At 40.3% G+C, this 21,293-nt stretch overlaps 1 protein-coding gene across 1 annotated transcript; it reads left to right on the plus strand.

Annotated features, from left to right (window-relative positions):
- The first annotated feature begins 1,963 nt into the window (after nt 1-1,963).
- Nucleotides 1,964-17,067, plus strand: snx27a (sorting nexin 27a). The gene is made up of 13 exons (XM_051390003.1): nt 1,964-2,409; nt 4,658-4,883; nt 5,046-5,238; nt 5,626-5,690; nt 6,469-6,573; nt 6,699-6,777; nt 7,073-7,236; nt 8,674-8,763; nt 9,772-9,921; nt 10,203-10,331; nt 11,197-11,256; nt 11,411-11,459; nt 12,486-17,067. The coding sequence occupies exons 1-13, from the start codon at nt 2,099-2,101 to the stop codon at nt 12,554-12,556; spliced, it is 1,692 nt and encodes a 563-aa protein (XP_051245963.1). The 5' UTR covers nt 1,964-2,098; the 3' UTR covers nt 12,557-17,067.
- Nucleotides 17,068-21,293: the final 4,226 nt, after the last annotated feature.

Here is a 21,293-nt window from a genome sequence, read left to right on the forward strand (position 1 = left end):
GTCAAAGGCTAATGACTGCTAATGTTAGCAAACGTCATATGTTAGATGTTGTTGTATAAGCAACATTACTATGACTATATGTTTTAGCGTTCACTATTATTCTGTAATTGTAGTTTCTGGCCACAGTGGGTTTCAGCAAAATTTACATTGTCTTCCTTTAAGGAAGGTTTTAAGATAGCCTACTGTAACTTTACCTGGCAAAATTAGGTTTTACATGCAAAACAAAAATAACTAAAAAATAAAAATAATCAGGTTTAAACGTGATCTGGCTGGCTGAAGGTTTTCCATATGTACGTCTGCATGTTTTTCTGTGTATGGCTTTCCTGTAGGTGCCCCAGTTTTATTGCACAGTCTAAAGAAACACAGGTTAGATGAACTGTAAATTCTACATTGCCTTTAGATGTGACTGTGAATGCAGTTGTCTGTATGTGTTAGCGCCATGTGAGAGGCTTGGCAACCTGACCTGGGTGACCCTGCCTCTCACCTCATGTATATCACAATAGGCTGCCTTGATGAGGGAAAGTGGATGGATGAATAGCATGTTTAGTTAAACTCCACAACTATGGATTACCACATGCAAATCAATGCTTTTATTTGTGGTATATCCATACATTTCTGCTCATAGTTGTCAATAAGGATTCTGAATATGACTTTAGCTTTAAATTAAGTATTTTTCACTGTTACTCTTACTTTAAAAAAATAATATCTATCACTGATTTAAAATAATTTGGATTTTCTTTAAAGGATCAGTGTGTAGGATTAAGCAGCAATAGAAACTACGGTGGCTGCGAAACTCGAAAAAAATATGGAAGAACCTTTCTAGAGCCAGTGTTTGGTTTGTCCATTCTGGGCTACTGTAGAAATATTTCCTGAACCACCATCACATGTGCATTGGATTCAAGATGGTGCTTTGTTTTCTTAAGCTGGAGAAAATAAGACTCTCTCTCCAAGCAAGGTCCAACGCATTCTTCAAGGTCTGGGGCCCCTTTCTCAAGTACATTAATAACAGTACATGTAAGTGGTAAGTGGTGGTAACCCAGTGCTCACTTCTTTATAAAAAAAAAAACCCACACGTTTTTTTCCCCTCTATAAAAGGCATTTGTATTTCTCTAGATATAAGTGTTATATATACAAAAATCCTAATAAAAAAGGTGTAAAATATGGTGGTTCAACATGGCTGTGTGGAAGAGGAACTGCAGCCCCTGTAGATAGAAATGGCTCATACACCAATATTCTTTTAACGTCATGTATTTTGGCATGAGTAATCACGCCCTGAGGGCTGACAACCTGCAAGTTTTCATTCCAAACATATACTACAGCAGGTGACTTCCCTCACACATCACTTCTCCTTCTCTGTTTTCAAAATGAGTAATCAGCACCTCTATTGCACATGATTGCCCGTCCTTGTTTACATGGATTACACAAGATAACGTGAAACAAAGCATGGTATCAGTGTTTGGCAAACAGTTCACAAGGCAGCATATCAGTGAGGAAAAGCCCCAATGAAGGTGGATGAGTGTACAGAGAAACAGAGCATTTTTCTGGGATTAAAAGGTGATTTTAAAGGGAAATCTACCTAGTTTCTGTATTGTTTCATAATAATTTAGATAGTTAACAGCCCCCATACAGATAGATAATCATTTTTGTAAGACTATACTCAATTTGAGAAGATAAGCTATGGTATTTTTTAACAATTATTATTATTAAATGATAAATTATAAGAGGAATAAAATGTATTTGAGGGGGTTCAAACACATTTTTACATTTTAAATTTTTTACATTTGAACTTTTTAAAAATATTTCTATAAAATACTTCTATATTATATTTTAAGTGTCCAACAGAATAAATAGTTAACCCTACAGCTTAAAGTGAAGAGTAACCTCGCATTAAAAAGTTAGAACAGAGCTGCCTCTCGGTGACGCTTCCGGGAGGTCACGTTGTTCGGCCGTGTCTCGTGACGCCACCGAGGGGCGGGTTATCAACAACAGACTCGGTCTGTGGCGCTAACGTTACGTTACCGACGGACAGAGCCCGAGTGTTGTTTTGAATTTGCTAGAAGACACCGACTGGAAGTGGGGGCTAGGGCCTGTGGATAAGATGGCGGATGTAGAAGGCGATGAAACTCGGTCGACTCTACCTTCCGCATCCCGTAACGGTCCGGTCGTCGGTTCGTCCGCGAGCACCGCGGGCCAGATCGCGACCATGGTAACGTCAGGACCGCGGACGGTGAGGATCGTGAAGTCGGAGTCCGGATACGGCTTCAATGTTCGCGGTCAAGTTAGCGAAGGAGGACAGCTCCGGAGCATCAACGGGGAACTGTACGCTCCTCTTCAGCATGTCAGCGCTGTTCTGCCCGGCGGTGCGGCAGACCGAGCCGGGATAGCGAAGGGTGACCGGATCCTGGAGGTGTAAGTCAGCCTCTACCCTTTTCATTTAAGCCAGGTAGTTAGCATTGCAAAGGCTAGCTCCCCACTTTAGCCCGTGTTGATCCAATTTCAAGCGTGTGTGTGTTTTCACGTTAGCCACTTTTTTTTTTTTTTTTTCGAGGTATAAAGCTGCACGTCACCTGTCTGTTATGACAACAAAAGTGTCCTTTTTACGTAGTAAAACACTAATTCCTCTCAGTTTACGGCCATTCGTAGATAACCACACATTCGGGGATGTAGCTACATGACGCTAACGCTAGTGAGTTAGCTGTAACTAGAAAGCTAACCAGCTTACATAAGTTGGACAACAGGCTGTGCATGTTGATTAGCTTTAGCTAGCTAGCGACCCAGGTAGCTATAACGTCTTGTTTGGCTAGCCCCTTTGCGCAGTGACTGTTTTGAGCACGGTTGTAAGGACGGGATTTAATTGACAGCCTTGTTGACATTGCAGTGTCATATGCATAATATTAGGGATGTCAATTGTGACCCTGGCTGAATTCAGTGGATGGCAGAGTTGTCACTCAAATTCAACATCATTATGGTGTGTGGCTTTCACGACAGGCGTGATGTTTACTTGTGATGGTATTATGTATCTGTTGTTTTTGCCCTTTATCCCGATCAGTGTAGCTGAGTGGTTTTGTTATGCATGATTTGGTCTTGAAGACATCTTGTAGAGTTTGTTTGGTCAAACTTTAAAAAGTCTGGGGGCAAATGAGCTGTTAGCCCTAGGGGAGATTTGTGTGAACTTTTAACAGATATAATAGTTAATTTTATAGATACATGATTTCCCCACAGAGCCTCATTCTGTTTATTATCTCAGATTTCTGATAATGTCATGGTTAATCTAACTATCAGTGTTTCTCCCACCATGGTAGCCTCGGCCCTTGTTAAGGGTAAATGCTGCAAAATGTAGGAGAACTTAATGTTGACTATGTAAAGTTACTACAGTTATGGTTTTTTTAGGCATCCATGTGTATATGTGGCCTGGCAGAGGGCTTATTGTAAGGACTTGAGCAGTTAAAACATGTTGCTTTATTATTGTGAACTTGACTAGAGGCTAAAGTTAGAATAAGGGAGAAGAGATACTGAAAATGAGGAACACTTGACTACTTCTACTTGCTGAGGCATCAAAAAGGTTTTCTCCATTTTAACACTGTAATTTCTCTCTGGTCACATGACAGGACCAGTGCTTATCATGTGACTTATTAACCAGCTTGACCTTTTTTGCATAAATGCAAAAGAATCATCCGGTTAAGTATGTCATATGTCAGCATTTTACCTTTACTGTTTTATGAACAAGGAAAGAGGACAATGCTGCTTGTTATTCATTTTCTGACTCAACTGACGGCATCTGGTTTGTTCTTTCTTAGTAACCAGAAAGAAATTGAATTAAAACAGGAACTTGTTTTGCTCTCTGTGTACATTAGATAATAATGACATGAGGTTTTATAAAACTGGACCTAGTGGACAGGCCTATGCTCGCGCTGTGGCGTGCTCCCTTCTTTCCTGTGTCTGTCCCGCTGTTTCTCATAGGAAGATTAGCAGAGACACCTGATGCTGGTGCCATCTGGCCTCGGCAAAGCCAAGAAGGGAGGTGTCTCACAGCACCAAAGGAAAGGGAGACATAAGAGATGACCTGGTTACTCAGCACTCCAAACACTGTGCTTATCAATGAAGGACAAAATGCTCTGATATTGCCACACGCCATCACACCTGCAAGGGTGAAATGTTTCATTATTATTAATGAGTGGGTCGGATATGGTCTGACACACGAACAGTCCACATTAAATACACTTTTCTTTATCTGAGTCATTATGAAATTCATTGTTTATGTTATTAGTTTCATTCATTCGGTCACAGCGGGTCAAAAAACTCAGTCTTTTGTGCCACAGTTGTTCCTGGCCTCATGTTACCTTCCATAAAGATGATTAGTCACTGGATTTTAAATGTGGAGGAAAAAAGAGAGCACCAGTATTGGATTGGTATTTGATACTGTGAGAGATCCTGAGTTGAGGTTTTGGAATTGGCATCAGGAGAGGAATGAGTTGAAACAGTCCATCCTGAATTGTTTTTTTTACCAGAAATCCTTTTGAAATATTTCAAAACTGTCACACCATAGCAACATTGTAAAAGTTGAGTCAAGCCCTGCTCTGGTCTGGGCTTAATCTTCTTCCCTTTGTGTGCAGCGAGTTGAATCATCCCCTTCCTCTTGCTCTCCCTTTCCTTCCAGTAATGGGGTGAGTGTGGAAGGTGCCACCCATAAGCAGGTGGTGGACCTGATCCGTGCAGGGGAGAAGGAGCTGGTTCTGGCTGTGCTGTCTGTTCCAGCTCAGGAGGCTGATGGATTGGAGGGAGGAGAGGATATCCAACCCAACTATGACTACAGTGATAAGCAGGCAGTGCCCATTTCAATTCCCACATACAAACATGTAGAGCAGCACTCCGAGAGGTTTGTGGTGAGTGCTGATTTGAAACATTATCTTACATTTTTCCCTCAAGCGTGTCTTTTTTCCAATGGTGGTATTGAAAAAAAAGAACAATTCTTGATTGTAAACGTACCTTCCTTCTACTCTAATGTACTAAGTCTGTCTGTCCTGTCTCTGTCTCAATGAACATAGGTGTACAACGTGTATATGTCAGGTAGACAGCTGTGCTCAAAGCGCTATCGGGAGTTTGCCATCCTGCACCAGAACCTAAAAAGGGAGTTTTCCAACTTCAACTTCCCAAAGCTTCCTGGTAAATGGCCCTTCTCCCTGTCTGAACAGCAGCTCGATGCACGCCGCAGAGGCCTGGAGGAATATCTCGAGCGAGGTAGGCTGATTTTGGAAAGAAGGTCACTGCTGTATAAACCCCCTCCTTGTGTGTTGATTTTCAACATGGGCAAAGACAAAAGGCTTTTCTGTTACCAATCCATTCGAGAAGAATTGCAGCTCCATTTTCAAAGGCTGACATTCAAGCAGACAATAATCCATAATAGCCATACGTACCAAAAGAAGCAATAATTAAATGTATACAAGCAGAGATCATGTAGTTAGAATAGAAAAAAGGCCAAGCTTTGGCTGTGATCAATTTTCCACTGTACACGAAAAATACTTGAACACAGGATACAGGCAAAGTAACATTTAGCTGCCCTTTGTTTATTTAATATACGCTAACTTCTCTCTGCCTCCATCTTTCTCTGTCTCTGTTTGTCTCTAGTTTGCTCTGTGCGGGTGATCGGGGAGAGTGACATCATGCAGGAGTTTCTCTCTGAATCAGATGAGGTATGCACCATTTATTGTTGTTCTGATATGAATTGTTCTAAATTTAGATGCAGCTATTTTTATTTGACTTATGACTCTGAGCTTTTGAAACCTGAACCTTTTGACTGGGGAAGGTTTTTCTGCAAATCTTTGTTGTATAACTTGTGTCTTGTAAGGCAAGGCATCTGCACAGCACCTTGTTTATTATACTGTCTACTGTGTTCTCCAAAGTTAGATTAACATTTTGCTTCTCTAATAGATGATAATAGATTATTTTATATTCTGTATCTGTAGCTATTTCAAGAGGATTTTGGTGAATTCATCTTTTTGGTACATCTTTCTCAATCTTCAGTCTTTCAGTTAAAAAAAACAAAGTAGGCTATTTGCCATAAACAAGCGTCAGCAGTTAGGGCAGTTGAGTTTAATTACTTGTGAGTAGCTGGTGGCCCATCATGACTGCTAGTATGGAGTTTAAATGGGAGAGCCAAAACAATCAAATAGTTAATTGCAGTTCCTTCCTAGTGTTTTGAGGAATGACGGCAGCAGAGACAAATGCAGTACTACTGAATTAATCCAGTACTTTAGTAGGATTAGGATTTGTAACAGGTTTAGGATAGGAGTTCTGGTTTAGTTATGTCTTGTTTGTTTGTTGTTTTAAAGTCCTGAAGTACCTCACAGTAATACAAAAGAAACACATACATATGCCCTCATACAAGCTGGCACACACCCTTGTTAATCCACACACACGAGTAAATGCAGCCCAACAGCTGTTCTCATTATGTGTTACTTTGCTTTGCAGAACTACAATGGAGTGACAGATGTAGAACTGCGGATAGCCCTGCCAGATAAGACCACCATCTCCGTCAGAGTCCGCAAGAACAGCACCACAGACCAGGTGTACCAGGTAAGAACACAGAACATCTGGGATGTTGCTGTCATACAATAATATTGTACAGTTCATTGTCCCATCAAGAATTTTTAAACCAATGTTTTCCTTACATAAGTGACTCTGTACTGGTCTTCCTGCAGGCGTTAGTGATGAAGGTGGGAATGGACACTATTATGGCGAGCTACTTTGCCCTTTTTGAAGTCATCAACCACTCCTTTGGTAAGAACTGTTTGTATAATCAATGTGTATGAGTGTTTCAAAGTGAAATTCAAATATTCTCATGTGTTTAATTTAAAAGCCTAGTCTCGGATGACTTCATCACATGGCCACTAGTTTTCTAAATAAAGACCTGTGTCATCCCACTGGTGAGCTTAATTTATTGGGCCTAGGGGTATGTGTGCAGGTTTGGACAGCAAGGGCAAGTAATTTGGTACAGGCTAGAATTTTTTTAATGAATAAACAGACTGCTTTTCATCCCCCTCCTTATCCCTCTCCTTTCTATTATTTGTTGCAGTGCGGAAGCTGGCACCTAATGAGTTTCCCCACAAGCTTTATGTGCAGAATTACACATCGGCAGTGCCGGGGACTTGCTTGGCGCTCCGCAAATGGTTGTTCAGCTTCCAGGAGGAGGAGTTGCTAAGAGACAACCCGCTGGCACTGCACTACTGCTTTCACCAGGTAATAACAATAATTGAATCCCACTTGCCGTGGACTTAACGGAACTCAGCACAAAATTTGATCTTCTGGACTTTTTTTCTTCAAGAGTTTATGTACTCCTTTTGAAACTGTTAAAATGTTGTACGTGTCAGCATTTTATGGCTATAGATAATTTCTCCCATAATCAGAGAAATTTACTGTATTACTCTATTCTTTTACTTTTAATTACATATACTGACATCTGAATCTTCAAGTTCTCAGTCTAGTTAATTATTTGTACTGTTATAAATCTGCTCTTGCTCTGGCTTTTGTAATAGGATTATATAGAGATTATTATGAGTGCCGTACTCATAAGACCTGTACTTGCCAGCTGGGAGTGTGTTGGACAATGATTATTGTAACTGTGATAATCATATCCTAAACAAAATATCACACTACTACCTAAATAGTCCCAATAGTCTAGTGCTTCTATGTAAGTATGTATTTATGTATGTATGTACTTACAAGAAAACCAGAGAAGCATGATATTCTACAAGCCAGCAAAACTTTTGTACAGCTTTTGAAGTATAAATTGTAAAATGGAAAAAATAATCCTCTAATGCAAATGCGCTAAAAATAGCCATAGCAGCAGCAGCCTATGGGCTGTCTGCTGACCAACAAAGGTCACTACCTGAAGCGTTTAAGGCATGTGAGTTTCAGCAGTGACTCATTAAAGTGATTTATACAAGTAAAGTCAGCACATCACCACATCTAGGTATGTGCACTTCTGAAAACAAACCTATCCAGAATACCAAACCTGCAATAACCATTCCAGTTATTATGGAGCAACATTACCATTGATTTGGAGTCCTGTTTGTAGCCACTTGGCCAATGTAAGTCCAATATCCTCTCACCTTTTAGCTCAGTCTCCAACTCTTGAGGAAAATATCTGCCTCTTTTAGCTGCTAAATTCTCCACTAAGTTCACAAGCTATTCTCTAACTGTGTCTGTCTGCTGCTTTGGAGAGAGTATTGAGAGTACTGAGAGTACAGTGGTTTTTAGAGATTTTTCACTGAAAACAGCTGACAGGTGCAGCTGAAAACACCGCTTGGAGATTGGTGAGAGTTAACCAAAACATGGAAGTTGCAGGCCAGACAGCTAAATAATGAGGTAAAACTCTAGAAAGCTCTGTGAATCTGAGGTGATCAGGTCATAATTCAGGTGGTAATTCTCTGTAGGTTCATCATTACAAGTGACTCCTTTCACACTGTCGCAATGTCATTTCCACGGTTAAATATTGAATATAGGAATAGTGTGTACACCAGGTTATTGCTGTCATTGGTTCAACTTAGTTCATAAGTGTTTTGTTAAATGTTTTTAATGGCTGATTATTTTGTCCATTGACCACAAATGATAAATGGTGTTGCATCTCTTAATGCCACCCCAACCCCCCATCCTCCCCACCCCCTTTCTGTCTAGGCATTGGAAGATGTGAAGAAGGGATTCATAAAAACAGAGGACAAATCCTACCAGCTGCAGAAGCTGGCAGAGCAGCGCAAGATGGCCACGGTCAGTCCCACAGACCACTCTTTGTTCAGGGAGGAGATTGGGTTGACTACACTTTTTGCCTGCTGACCAGAGCCATCACCAAAACATTACCAAACAAAAATGGACAGAAAAGTCAGAAACCCTAATACAGCCCTCTTTGGTGTGAACAGAATTAAAGCCATTGAGTTTATACTGATGTTTGTAGAACATTAACTGAAAGTGGCGTGTGTTGAGTGTTTCTGTGTGTAACCTCCATTTACAACTATGTAGCCACCCAGCACAAGATTGCCAAGCTTTTAAAGGGCAACTTTAGATAAATGAATGTAAAAACAACACTGGCTTACATGTGCTTCAGTGATCTGATTGTTCCAAGTAGATAGATAGATAGACTTTATTACTCCCCGGAGGGAAATTGGGTAATGTAAAATGTTAGGCAGTATCTGATTTCAGAAATGTTCATGCAAACAAGAAACCTGGTTTGCTTCATCGGGACCAGGGACATGGTAGAGAAACCAAGATATTTGGTTACCGTACACCATTTGCTTTACGTCTGAATTTGCATGAAACAAACAATGTGAATGTAGTGATATCGCAGTGTAGTGGGGCTAAAGGAGACATTATTACTCACAGTTTTACATCTTGTTTCCAAAATAATCTGGTCCAAATTCTGACTGAAACTATTACTGCATTCATTTTTATTGTTATAACTCTGTTAACTCCATTATATTTATAGGGCAAATCAGTTTTCACAGCTTAACAGTGGCTTATTCTTTTTAATTCAAACTGTGTCCTCTCCCACCACAGAATCCGTCCACTCAGTCACTCAAAAATGTCGCAGCAGTATCAAATCATGAAACAATGTTTGTCATAAACTGAAATAATTACCAATTACTGGTACAGTAATGTAGTTGAACTCTGGTCACAACCCAAACTCCTTGTTAACTGGGATTTTGTAAATAATCTTACCATATCCTGGTTACTTATAGTATTGGTGACTAAAGTATTTGCTCTATAATACTTGTCTGTTAGTACCTGAGTCTGCTGCGGACATGTGAGGGCTACAATGAGGTGGCGTTCCCCCACTGCTCCTGTGACTCCAGGAGGAAGGGACACGTCATCACAGCTATCAGCATCAATCACTTCAAGCTGCACGCTTGTACTGAGGATGGCACGCTGGAGGTGAGCGTTTGTCTGTGCTAGTTTGATAAAGTAGCTCATCACTTTGTACGGCAACATGGGTTTAGTAAACCATTTGGTAAAAATATGGTGTTTCGTTATTAAACATAATGATTATTTATTGGATATACACTTATGGGGTTACTTTGTATAATAAAATCAAACCATTCCTAAAATGATTTTCCAGATACTGAATTGTGAATCAAATCAATGTTAAGTTAAACAATGTATATGCCTATGTATGCATGGGGCTTACCTAACTGTAAACTCTGTCTCTCCCTCAGAACCAGGTGATAGCTTTTGAGTGGGCAGAGATGCAGCGCTGGGACACCGATGAGGAGGGGATGGCTTTTTGCTTTGAATACGCCAGAGGAGAGAAGAAACCTCGCTGGGTCAAGATTTTCACTCCTTATGTGAGTGTACACACACACACACACACACACACACACATGCACTGCTGGTTTTTTCCCCCCAACTTTATCTTTATTGATTTTGTAACATAGCAGCCCTGGAGGTCAATAATGCAACAATGTACAAAAATATATTCCCATAGATGCCTCATCAACCCACCCCTCCCTCTCTCCATTCACCATTCGCCCCTCACACCCCAAAACACATCCCTCCTGTCCCTCCACCCACCCCTGACTGCTGATTTATACAGAATATGTACCTATTCAAAGAAAAAGGAATTAATAACAAACAAAAATAACTAGACATTTGCAGGAGGGGATAAAATAAAGCAACTGTCCGACACACACACACACACACACACACACACACACACAATTCAATTCGATACTTTATATGAATATAATAGGATTACTATTTTGTGGACTCAGGCTTACACTTCAGGTTATACATTATATTTTGATTTGGCATACGCTAATTCATTAGTCCATCTAGCCAGTGTAGGTGGTTGTTTGTTTTTCCATTGTATGGCTTTACATTTGTTGGCTGTGATGAGGTTTTTTTATTGACATTTATCATAGCTGTGTCGCCCAGCAGGGTTTCCTTTGGTTCTCTGTTGGACACGTTTTGCATATTGTTTTTATTGTGCTTATGTATTTATTTTTGCTTTGTTGGAATTCTCAGTTTTAGAGTAACAGATGTGATTTTTAAAAGAATGTAATATAATCCACTAACATATATGATTTGATAGTCAACACACTTCCTCACAAAGCAGTACACAGAAGAAGCAGCCAATAAAAAGTAGCTTGCAGTCTGATTGTGCTATATTGGAAGGCCGAATAACAATTGTGTTTGCTTTTTTTCTCTCAGTTTAACTACATGCATGAGTGCTTTGAGCGGGTCTTTTGTGAGCTGAAGTGGAGGAAACAGGTAAGGACCACTCCTTTCCTCTTTCATTCTGGGAAGCACAGGACTCCAGTCTGAAATTCTAAACTTAGCTTATTATTAGATTTGTGTTTTCTTCAGGCCTTTGTTTTAAATTATTAATTTTATATTTGCCATGTATTGATTTCTTTTCTGTCAGGTTGAGGAAGAGGCATCTGACAAAGACAACAAAAACTGCAGCAACAATGGTAAGCAGTTTTTGCCATATTTGTTGCCCTAAATACAAAGCAATAATATTGTTTGTAACACACAACAAAGCACCAGCACTAAAGGATAAACGGCTAGATTTTATCTGGGGCAAATCATGAGGAGATATGTATTCAGATGTGGTGCTGAGTGGTACTTTGAATGGCCTCGGCCATCAAGCACCATGAATTATGCAGAAATTTCCTATTTGACAAAAACTAAAAGGGCAAGGGCAGGGAGAGGATTTCAAGTATGCCACATTATTTTATGTCTGTGTATTAAAGGCAAAAATATACGTGAACATTTACTAGTTAGTAAGTAACTTTAGTTCAGTGACATTAAATTACACCCTGCCCTAGAAAGGGTGCATTCACACACATTTGTTTTGTTTTATTATATCTTTTGTGCAGCTCCTATGGCATCATAACTCAACTACAAAGGAGAGAAAAAGCTGCACTTTGTTGGCAGTGTGCCAGAGCTTCAAAATGCACTTAAGTAAGGAGTAATAAATTCCCCTCCAGTGCTATCAGATTACTGTGAGAAGACATACACTGATTTTTGTATACGGAGAAAAAAAAAGTATGCAGAATAGATACTACACGTTATCAGTGCCATCTCCAAGAGGCCCACACATAAGGGGGAAGTTGAAACTGTTTTCCTCATGTGAGACAGCACGAGAACAGCCATACAAGTATGCAGACAAGCAACTGCGAGGCATGAGGATGAGTAAGGATACTTTGGAGTTACACAAACGGAGGCAGATAATGAGCTATGGACAAAGCTGAGAAGGTTGAGGACATCCAGATAAAAGGCAAAGGCGAGAGCATGCCACAGAGGCACTTGTAGAATCATAATCACTAATTTGAAGCATAGTAGACATTCAGGGAAGTTTCTTAGTCACACTGTTGCTGGGACACTGACTTATCTGTGTTGTGTTGTGGCAGCATTTTTATAAGTCACATGATGTGCGAAAAAAAAAAAAAAACATCATTCAGACTTGTTCCCTGAACCGTCTCTCTGTGTTTCAGAGTATCTGCCTCCTCTGGAGACACAGCAGAAGGGATGGCGCCACCTAGGGGGGGAGATTGCAACTTCCTAAAACCATTCGTCATCACTGAAACTAGAACTGGTCCACTTGCATCATCACAGCCACCCCAGAGAGCGCCCATCGACAAACACAGAACTGAGTGACAGACTGAGGCGATCCATGCCCCGAAAAACATACTGGAAGTGACCTATTTGGGAAATTGGAATAGTCACACTTAAACGACCCCAGGGATACACACAGCAAGAAGAGCAATGAAGGAGAATAAACAAAAGCCAACTTTCATGTCATTTACTAGATCTCCATAGCGTGTCTGTTGTTTTCCTCCTTGCATCCGCCCTGTGATATGAGGCAGGACACGAGCAAATTCTTGCCACTGGTTGAGACGCGACACATACAGTACATACAGTGTGTGACCAGTCAGGGTCACCACAGAGCAGCGGCACCATTTTGCGTGAAGGGAGCACCGCACTGAATCGCTACTTGACGAGGGAGCTGACGCGGGATCCGATTGTGACGGTTGGGTCCTCCCAACACGACTGGCTCCGTCCAAAGCCCTCGGAGTGGCCCTGGTCTGATGAACTGAGCTGAGATGAAAATAAGAAGGGAGGGATACAGAAAATGGGGTTTTCACTTCTTTAACAGGTAGTGATGAAGAAAGAAAGCAAAATCATGCTTTACACTGATGATGGACATTAACACAAAAATTATGTTTTCTATCTGTAAGGTCAGAAGTGTTATTTCTTTGTTACAAATGTAACTAACTGAAAATGGATGTTGGGGCGGGGGAGGGGGGGACGTGTCCATAATTATGTGTATGTTTAACAATCTTACTTCTGATAAAATATAGATTAATATAAGAGCTATAATAATTGGTTTCTTGATCTAACACAATGAAACACTAACTGAATAGCATTCAAGCTACTCTAACTAATCTCCATTCTTTACCTTGTCTTGTGGTCCAACCCACGCTACTTCAGAATGACAAATGTTGGCAATCTGCCGTGAATGTGTGTGTGTGTTTATCCCCCTCGCAAGTGTTTTATTGTGGTGATTCTGCAGAGCCTAGAAGTTGAGTGGAAGAGGCTTTCTCATTCTCAGCTCTGTGCAGGGATGATCTCTTGAACAAAAGGTTGATGGGCCAAAGCGTTGATGTGTTTGAAATGGCACACATTCTGCATGAGGAATCTGACAGATTGTGAATATGAGGACCAGACAGGAGCGTTTTTGAGTGTACGTCTGTTGAGCTGCAGTTTACTGAACAGGCAGCAGAGAGCAGCAGAGTTTAACACAGATTTAGTCATAGGTTTTGAGCAGAAATAGAAATCTTCTCAGAGCTTCTTATAGAGTGATCCCTCGGGCTCTGTAACTCATCCAGAAGTATCACTCCACTGCAGTTTGTCCATTAACCACGTCAGGAGGACAGGTGGTGTGTGTGCGAGCGTGTTTGTTGTACTGAGCATAAAGTTGGCGACTGCAACCACAACCATCAGCTCTTACTGCACCTTAACGAGTACAGTAATAGTGCTGTGTGTGTGTATGCACATTACATATGATTTACAATTAACACAGATTTTGTTTGTTTTTGAGCATTTCAGTTTTTTTTTCACTCTAAGATAACATGTTTTTCTTTCTGTAGATTTAAAACACTTACATGCAGACAAAAATGCTCCTGATTTGAGACAATGTGCGTAAAAGGCTAGTAGTTTTACCTCGGCCGATTTATTACAGACTCATTCTTGTGCTTCATTTCGCCTTCTGGCAAGCGACCAAAAACCCAAAACTGAGAGTGATGTTGGTTTATTTTTTATTCACACTGACTTTTAGAGCACAAGTTCAAATTTCAGTTTGTTAAAAGATTTTTTTTTTTTTTTTTTTTTTACAGTTGAGCATAGCTTTCAGGTCAATAAAATGTTTAATTCATGCCTAGGTTTAGTCATAATTTGCTTTCCGTCACTTACCTTGGAGCATGTGTGCGTGCATATGTATGTGGGTGTGTGTGTCCTCTATGTTTATCATTGACATTGCTGATAAGCTTTTAGGCTGTGATTGGACGTGTCTGATGAGCTGTCGGTTTGAGAGCAGGCAAATGAAGATGGGGTTTTGTATCTGTACGACAGCGGAGACGCCAGACAGATGGAGACAAATGGGAGGCGTCTCTTATTGTCTCGCTAACATTCACAGCCCGTCACATGCTTTTTCTGCATAACGCACACACATCCCTGTCTCCCTGCTACTCTGTTTACAGTTTGACAAAATTGTTAAGTGCAACATTGTAAGATGTTTTGTTATTTGTCATCCTGTGTTGACTCTGAGGGCAAACCTCAGTTATAAGACAGACTATAGCAATACATACCATACTGTAGTAGCATGTTGTGTGTTTTACACACACACCACAGGTAGCTGGATTGAGAATGAAACTGCAATGTGCAGATTGCTGGATGGTCATTTTGACAGCCAAAGTAATAGCCAATTCAGAGATGGATGACATACGAATTGGAGTTGTTCAAGCATGATGTTTCTTTTTTTTTTTCCTTCATAAGATGTAGAAGGAGAAGCAGATAGAGGCTGAGTGATTGTGTGTGTGAGCTTTTCTGTCCTCTGGTCTCCAGGTTGGTCTCCCCATCATCACAGGGGGATGTGGTTGCCGTGGCAGCACCACGTTGGCTCAACACGCTCAGTGCAGCCTCTGTTCCTTTTATTCCTGTCAGCCAACTGACTCACTCCTCCCAATAATGTATTCAAAGCAGTGTTTTTTACTGTTTGATGTTTGTTCTCTGTCCCTGTGGCTCATGCTGCTGTGAATAGGCTTTTAGAAAGCTGCAGTTTTTTTTATATTTTTGTGTTTCGGTTTGTCTCGTCTGCGCCAGGTGCCATCTTACGCTCAGTCTCAGAGTCACAGGCAGGTGTGCATCCTGTCAGTTGTCCTCCGTTTCGGCCGTCGGTGAGATAAATGTCATAGTAACAGTGTTTAGGTGAAAGCAGAGAGATGACAGGAATGTTAAATAGCACGTCTTTGTATGGTCGGCCTGTGTTTGTCAGTGTACGCTGTGCTGTGGGGCCACCTGTGTTTGTGTCTGAGATGCTGGACTGCCTTCGCGTGTGAGTGAATGAATATTTACAGAAAGAGGCTTGAATTTCACACAGGATTTAACAGATAAAAAAAAACCTCTGATGGTACAGCAAACATGGTGGCAGTAGAATAAAAAAATTAATGTGTCCATGTGAGGTTCAGAAAGTTCGTGTCCATCAGAACCGCCACTGGAATGCTCGTCTAAATGATGCTGTTGCTATAGTAACACATTGGTTTTCTGAGTCTCGTGCCAAATCAGCACTGATTTCCATAACATCGTTTGAGTGGCAGACATTGTGTAAGATCTTTTCTCTTCAAATTCTACGGCATTTCAGGCTCAGAGTCCAGTGTTCAAAGTGGCATTTATGAGGCTGCTCAGTCGTTCTCTTTCCTTTGACGCTGTTGGTTCAGTCAGAGCCGCTACGTTTGTCTCATCATCAGCGCTTTTATGTAGACTTGATGTTTGTCGACCTCTGGAACACGCGTCCGACTCTAGAGGGCATTAGCTGCTGGCTTTCCCCATTTCAGCTGACATGTCCTACCCATGACTAACGTGAGGGGTGGATGTAAGTGTTTGTTTTTAAAAAGTGTTAAGCTTTGTGTAATTAATTTCTGTTCAATGCTTTGAAAACACGGGGCTTTTCCACGGCAAGTAGTCAGTGACATTAATTAAAAACCTAAGCCTTGTTTGTCTGTCTTCAGCATAACCTGTAAATAGTTGTTTTAAAAAGAAAAAGAGAATATCTCTTGGACAAAATGCACTCTTGTTTCTCCAACTCAAAACCTTTATTTATTTAAACAGAAATTATAAAGATTGGAGAAATTATAGTGTACAAGGCTAGAGCCACCGTTGATCATTAACTTTGTGCGTGGGCAATGGCTGTATGGAGTATTAGCTAACTACACAATGAAACTGAAGCTGTCAAAAATGAGAGTCAGTGTCTAAAGACATCAATTAACACCTGATGCAAAACTAGGCTACAAAATTGAGAGTTTTATATCTTAAACAACACATGAGGGTTTACTAACCAATATAAGAAAAAGGCAAAAAAAGGTTTGAAAATGTTGTGTAGAGTTATAAATTGTAACAATATTTTAAATAAAGTTATATATTGGGAAAAAAAAAAAGAAAATCTGTCAGTCTGAATTTATTTACTCCCTCCAGGACATAAAATGAACCGTGAACTCATTTTCTTTATGTTGGCAGTAATTTGAATTTGCTTCCAGGGGGATTTTTACCAGCTGTTAAATGATAAAGCACTCAGGTTGTGTTTATCAATGTATGGATTCTCTTCCTTTCCAGTGGGACCTGGCCAATGTCAAGACTGTCCTCCTATAAAAGACATAAAGTGATAAAGCAACAGCAGGGCTCATCTGGGACCAATTAACTTATTGAAGGGAAAAAAAGAGTGTACTTAATAAGCTTTTAATGTCTTTAAGTTTGAATTTGTCAAAATGTTACAGCGATGCTGAATAAATTGCTTTTAATGAGCATTTCTTCTGTGAGTTTCCAAGAAAGGTGATGGCAGACTCTCATTCATGCAGTACTTTCATTCTCAAGGTCTCCTTTAACTGCCTGGTGTTTGGAGCAATATGTCCTGTAATTTGTGTGCGTGTGTGGGAGGCATTTATGCAAATATGGTTCATATTGAATCGCTGATGGTAAATTATAAGTTCAAAGCAAAATTGTTTGGCACAGAATAACTGAGTTAAGGAGCTGAATCTGATTTGACAGCCATTTTTGTTTTTCTCTCCAGCCTGCTAGATAAGAAGTGAAAGGAGGGCTGATCATGACAAGGAACAGATGTGACAGTTTCCTGGCAGGAAACATTTCAGTATGCCTTAATCCTCATTGATGAAGAGGAAAGCACAATGTCACAACTTTTTTGGAGCTAAACAAATGACAAAACAGACCAAAGAGAGACTTGCTTGAATAGAAGGCATTTTGCCGCGGTGTCTTCATACAGTATACAGTCCACTCTCTATTTAAAAATGCACATTTCCTGCCTAATAACAGCCCTAGGTCTGCAGCAAAGGAAGAAGTGCTGTACAGTACATAACAGGTCCCATGGCAGGGAGCACGGCTGCTAATAAAAGGTCCACAGGCACATTATTCTGGCAGAGGAAGGGGCACGGTGACATTTTGATGGTCACATGCTGTACAGATCTTTATGTTGTTCGCTGTGCTCAACAGGAGCTGTTGCAGTCTGTGAGGAGGTAGTGGGGAACTGAGGTGAGGCATTATTCAAACCAAAAACCCAGAGCCTCTTAATGCACCCCGTGGAACCAAGCCCATAAAATGTTGTGTGCACTGGCACTGCTGAGGTGAAAATACTCATCTCATTAGAGCTGTCTCACGTGGACAAGATATGCTGACTGCAGGCTGCCAACCGAACTTCACCACCTGCCCTCACTTTGCTTTTTTTGGTCCAACTCAGAGAGAAAGTATAATTTAAACTCATAATCTATAAGGTGTGACTTTTTGACTTATTGTTAATCCATATTAAGGCTAATAAACTGATACTAAAGCATAGTATTAATACTTAAAATAAGTATGTGTAGCCAACACTACACAACCATAACCAAAGCATTGCTACCTCTAACCCTAAGAATGAACATTGTCTTTTTTGTAAAATTCAACTGATGGTTTATATTAAGTTTATTATAGACTCTAATCATATCCAGTAAGCACAGATTTGTTGATTTGCAGGTCAAAATGTGTCCAAACATCTCAGTTAAACATGAGCTTAGCTTGGTTGAAAAGAAAGAGTTACAGATGACTCTTCTTTAAACCACATGTCTTTGACTATAGATACGTTTGTTGTTAAGATCTGCTTCACACTGAACTTAAAGGGAGGAAAAGGTGACTGATGAAGTATGAAAATATAGATGTCTAAACAGCTCCATTTTCCTTGTATGTAGCAAGGATTCATATACAGTGCCATCCCATTGCACAGTTTCTTTTTTATGGTGGAATCATGAATGCTGACCTCCTGGACGAGTCGCCGATACGATTTTGGAGGAATTTTGGTCGGCCGGCCACTCCTGTGAAGAGTCACCGCTGTTCCAGGTTCTCATCATTGGAGATAATCGCTCTCACTGTGGTTTGCTGGAGTCCCAGGGCCTTAGAAATTGCTTGGAAACTCTTTCCAGACTGACATATTTCAATATCTTTCTTTCTCATCTCTTCTGAAATTTACTTTTATCCCGGCACACTGTGCTACTTTGTTGAGACCATTTAGCCAACTTTCACATAGCCGGAGAGGTTCGATGATTAGATTCAACAGGGCTGCCAGTAATCAAGCCTGATTGTGTCAAATTCAATGATCAGGTCACTTTGGTTCATTGGTTAAGTGAGTAACTAAGACGGCAGTTACTTTTTCACTTTTTCCTTCAATAAATGAAATGATCGTTTATTGCTTTTTGTGTTTACTGAGGTTCTCTTTGTCTTAATTCAATGTTGGGATCTGAAACAAGTGATGGAAGAAAATCAGAAAGGGAGCAAATACTTTTTCACTTCACTATAAACATTGTTTAAACAGAATTTTATTATTCTACTACTGTTTTAGGACACGTAATTTATCTTTATGTTAAAAATTCCTGAAAAAGCCATTTTAATTAGTTTGTTTTTAAAATGTTTAGCTGCCTTTTGACATGCACATGACCAAATCAAGCCTTACTGGCATAGATTACTAAACAATTTTGTAGCGGAAAGTTATTCCCAATGAATAATAATAATAAAAAGAGTGAAACCAGGGAATCAACACCTAAAATGGATAAACAGCCACTGGTTGAATATGTTGTAGTAGTTAGGAGGAGGAGAAAGTGAGCCCCTCTTGTCCTATAATAATAAGAACACTCCTTCTGCATGGTTGACTGATTTTAACTGTCGGCTTGGAATAATGTCCTCAGACCCACAGAGTGGCTGCTTACCCAGTGGTCACACCTGAGGGAAAATGTGTTAAGTCCACTTAACGTCTACTTGTGTTGAGGCTTCAGTGAGAACAGTGTGGGAGTCTCTCCAACATGCCATTCTCAGTTTTACACAGAAAGCAGCTGTGGTGGTCTTCAGCTGTTGGATTTATTATTTTCTTGTGAGTTTATCCACCCTGCCAAGCAAATTGCTTCTTTTTTTTGTGCCCGTTCCATGTCTGCTTCTCAGAATAAAAAGGCTGGATCTGAAATCTCAAATTACTTGTATAATTATGTAATGTATAATTAAAAGCCCTAACAGTTTCAATTTAAGACTCTTAACACCCTTCATGCATAGAAAGTCCTGGATTATCCTTGTTTGTTTTTTCCCTCATTTCACTAAACCCCATTTGAGTTGCAGTGAGTTGCAACATTCTCCAGAGAGGGGCAACTAAAAGACTGGTTAGTTGTGTAAGATAGAAATATGTCCCAAAAACTGCAGGTTTAAATTCAATTCCATGCTTATTCTTGATTAAAAAGGAGAGTTTTAATATCTGCAGTAGTGTTAAATTACAGTACAAAGCACATTTATGCAGACTTTTCTTTCATTGTTTTGTTTTTTTAGTCACAGGTTTATCATATGTTTAACTGTAGCTCTGTAATGGAGAAGTGTCTAATAAATAGTGTCTGGGTAAGACTGCTTAATGATTCCAACTTCACTGCATTGTCGCACGCAGATTGATCACATGAGATTAAAAGCGTAAATAAACATCCCGGACATGACATTCATATTTGCACTCATTTTGATTGCATTTTTGGAATTAGGCACTACACCAATTTTACACATGAAGTTTAGTTTACTCATCCAGAGGAGTTCTGCTCAGCCTGTGTTGTTTAATGTCCCCTGTGGCTCTGAAAGGGAGTCTTCTGAAGAGATAACTGTGATGTCTCATTTTGGGCTTGGAGACATTTTTATCAACAGCATGTGTTACAAATTGGGGTTTCAGTGTTTAGGAGGCAAGAGGTCTGATGAAAGATGCTATGGAGTGCTATTTTAAGTTTTGATTTCAGTCTTTTCTGAGTCCCAGAATTGTATGAAAGTGAAATATTAGGCCGCTGAGTCCCCTTTAAAAAAATCAATGAACAGATGAGTCTTAGTTCATTATTCACAGTGCAAGCGACATAGATAAAACTTCATTGATTTCTTTGGATTGAAAAAAAGAGTAAAATTCTTTAGTAATTTAGAATTAGAATTTACACCTTTGCCAATGCTTTCAGGTCCCTGAGTAGATATTTGTTGAAAGGATTAACTAAGTTATTTGTAGCTTACCTTGACATGCTGGATGCATTCTATCCTAATATCTTCCACCAGTCAAGTAAGAAATCAAAACTCAGTCAATGTAGAATCAGAGTATAATAGTCACACAGCCAGTACTTTAGAGAGCAACCAGCCACCCTTGACTTATTGGTAAAGAGGCCTTTGTTCCTCAGGGCGGACACCTCGTGTCCACTTAACCTTGTGACCGTGGCGGCCCAGGCTGGTTAAACAGCGGTCTGTAAAGTGAATGAATGTGGCTTGGCAGGATTAATCAAGCCTAACGACACATCTGTAGGTAGGCTCGCTGGGAGGAGTGAGCATCAATCACCGTCTGGAGCATCTCTCTGCCCCTCTCTCTCTCTCTCTCTCTCTCTCTCTCTCTCTCTCTCTCTCTCTCTACTTCTCGTCAGCTGTATCGACCAGCGCTTTGGGCCCTTGGTAATTAAAAGGCATTGATCGGCTTCAGCCGCAAGATGTTGGGATGCGAT

The sequence above is a fragment of the Dicentrarchus labrax genome, unplaced genomic scaffold (genome assembly GCF_905237075.1).
Source record: "Dicentrarchus labrax unplaced genomic scaffold, dlabrax2021, whole genome shotgun sequence".
In the NCBI taxonomy this organism is placed as follows: Eukaryota; Metazoa; Chordata; class Actinopteri; family Moronidae; genus Dicentrarchus; species Dicentrarchus labrax.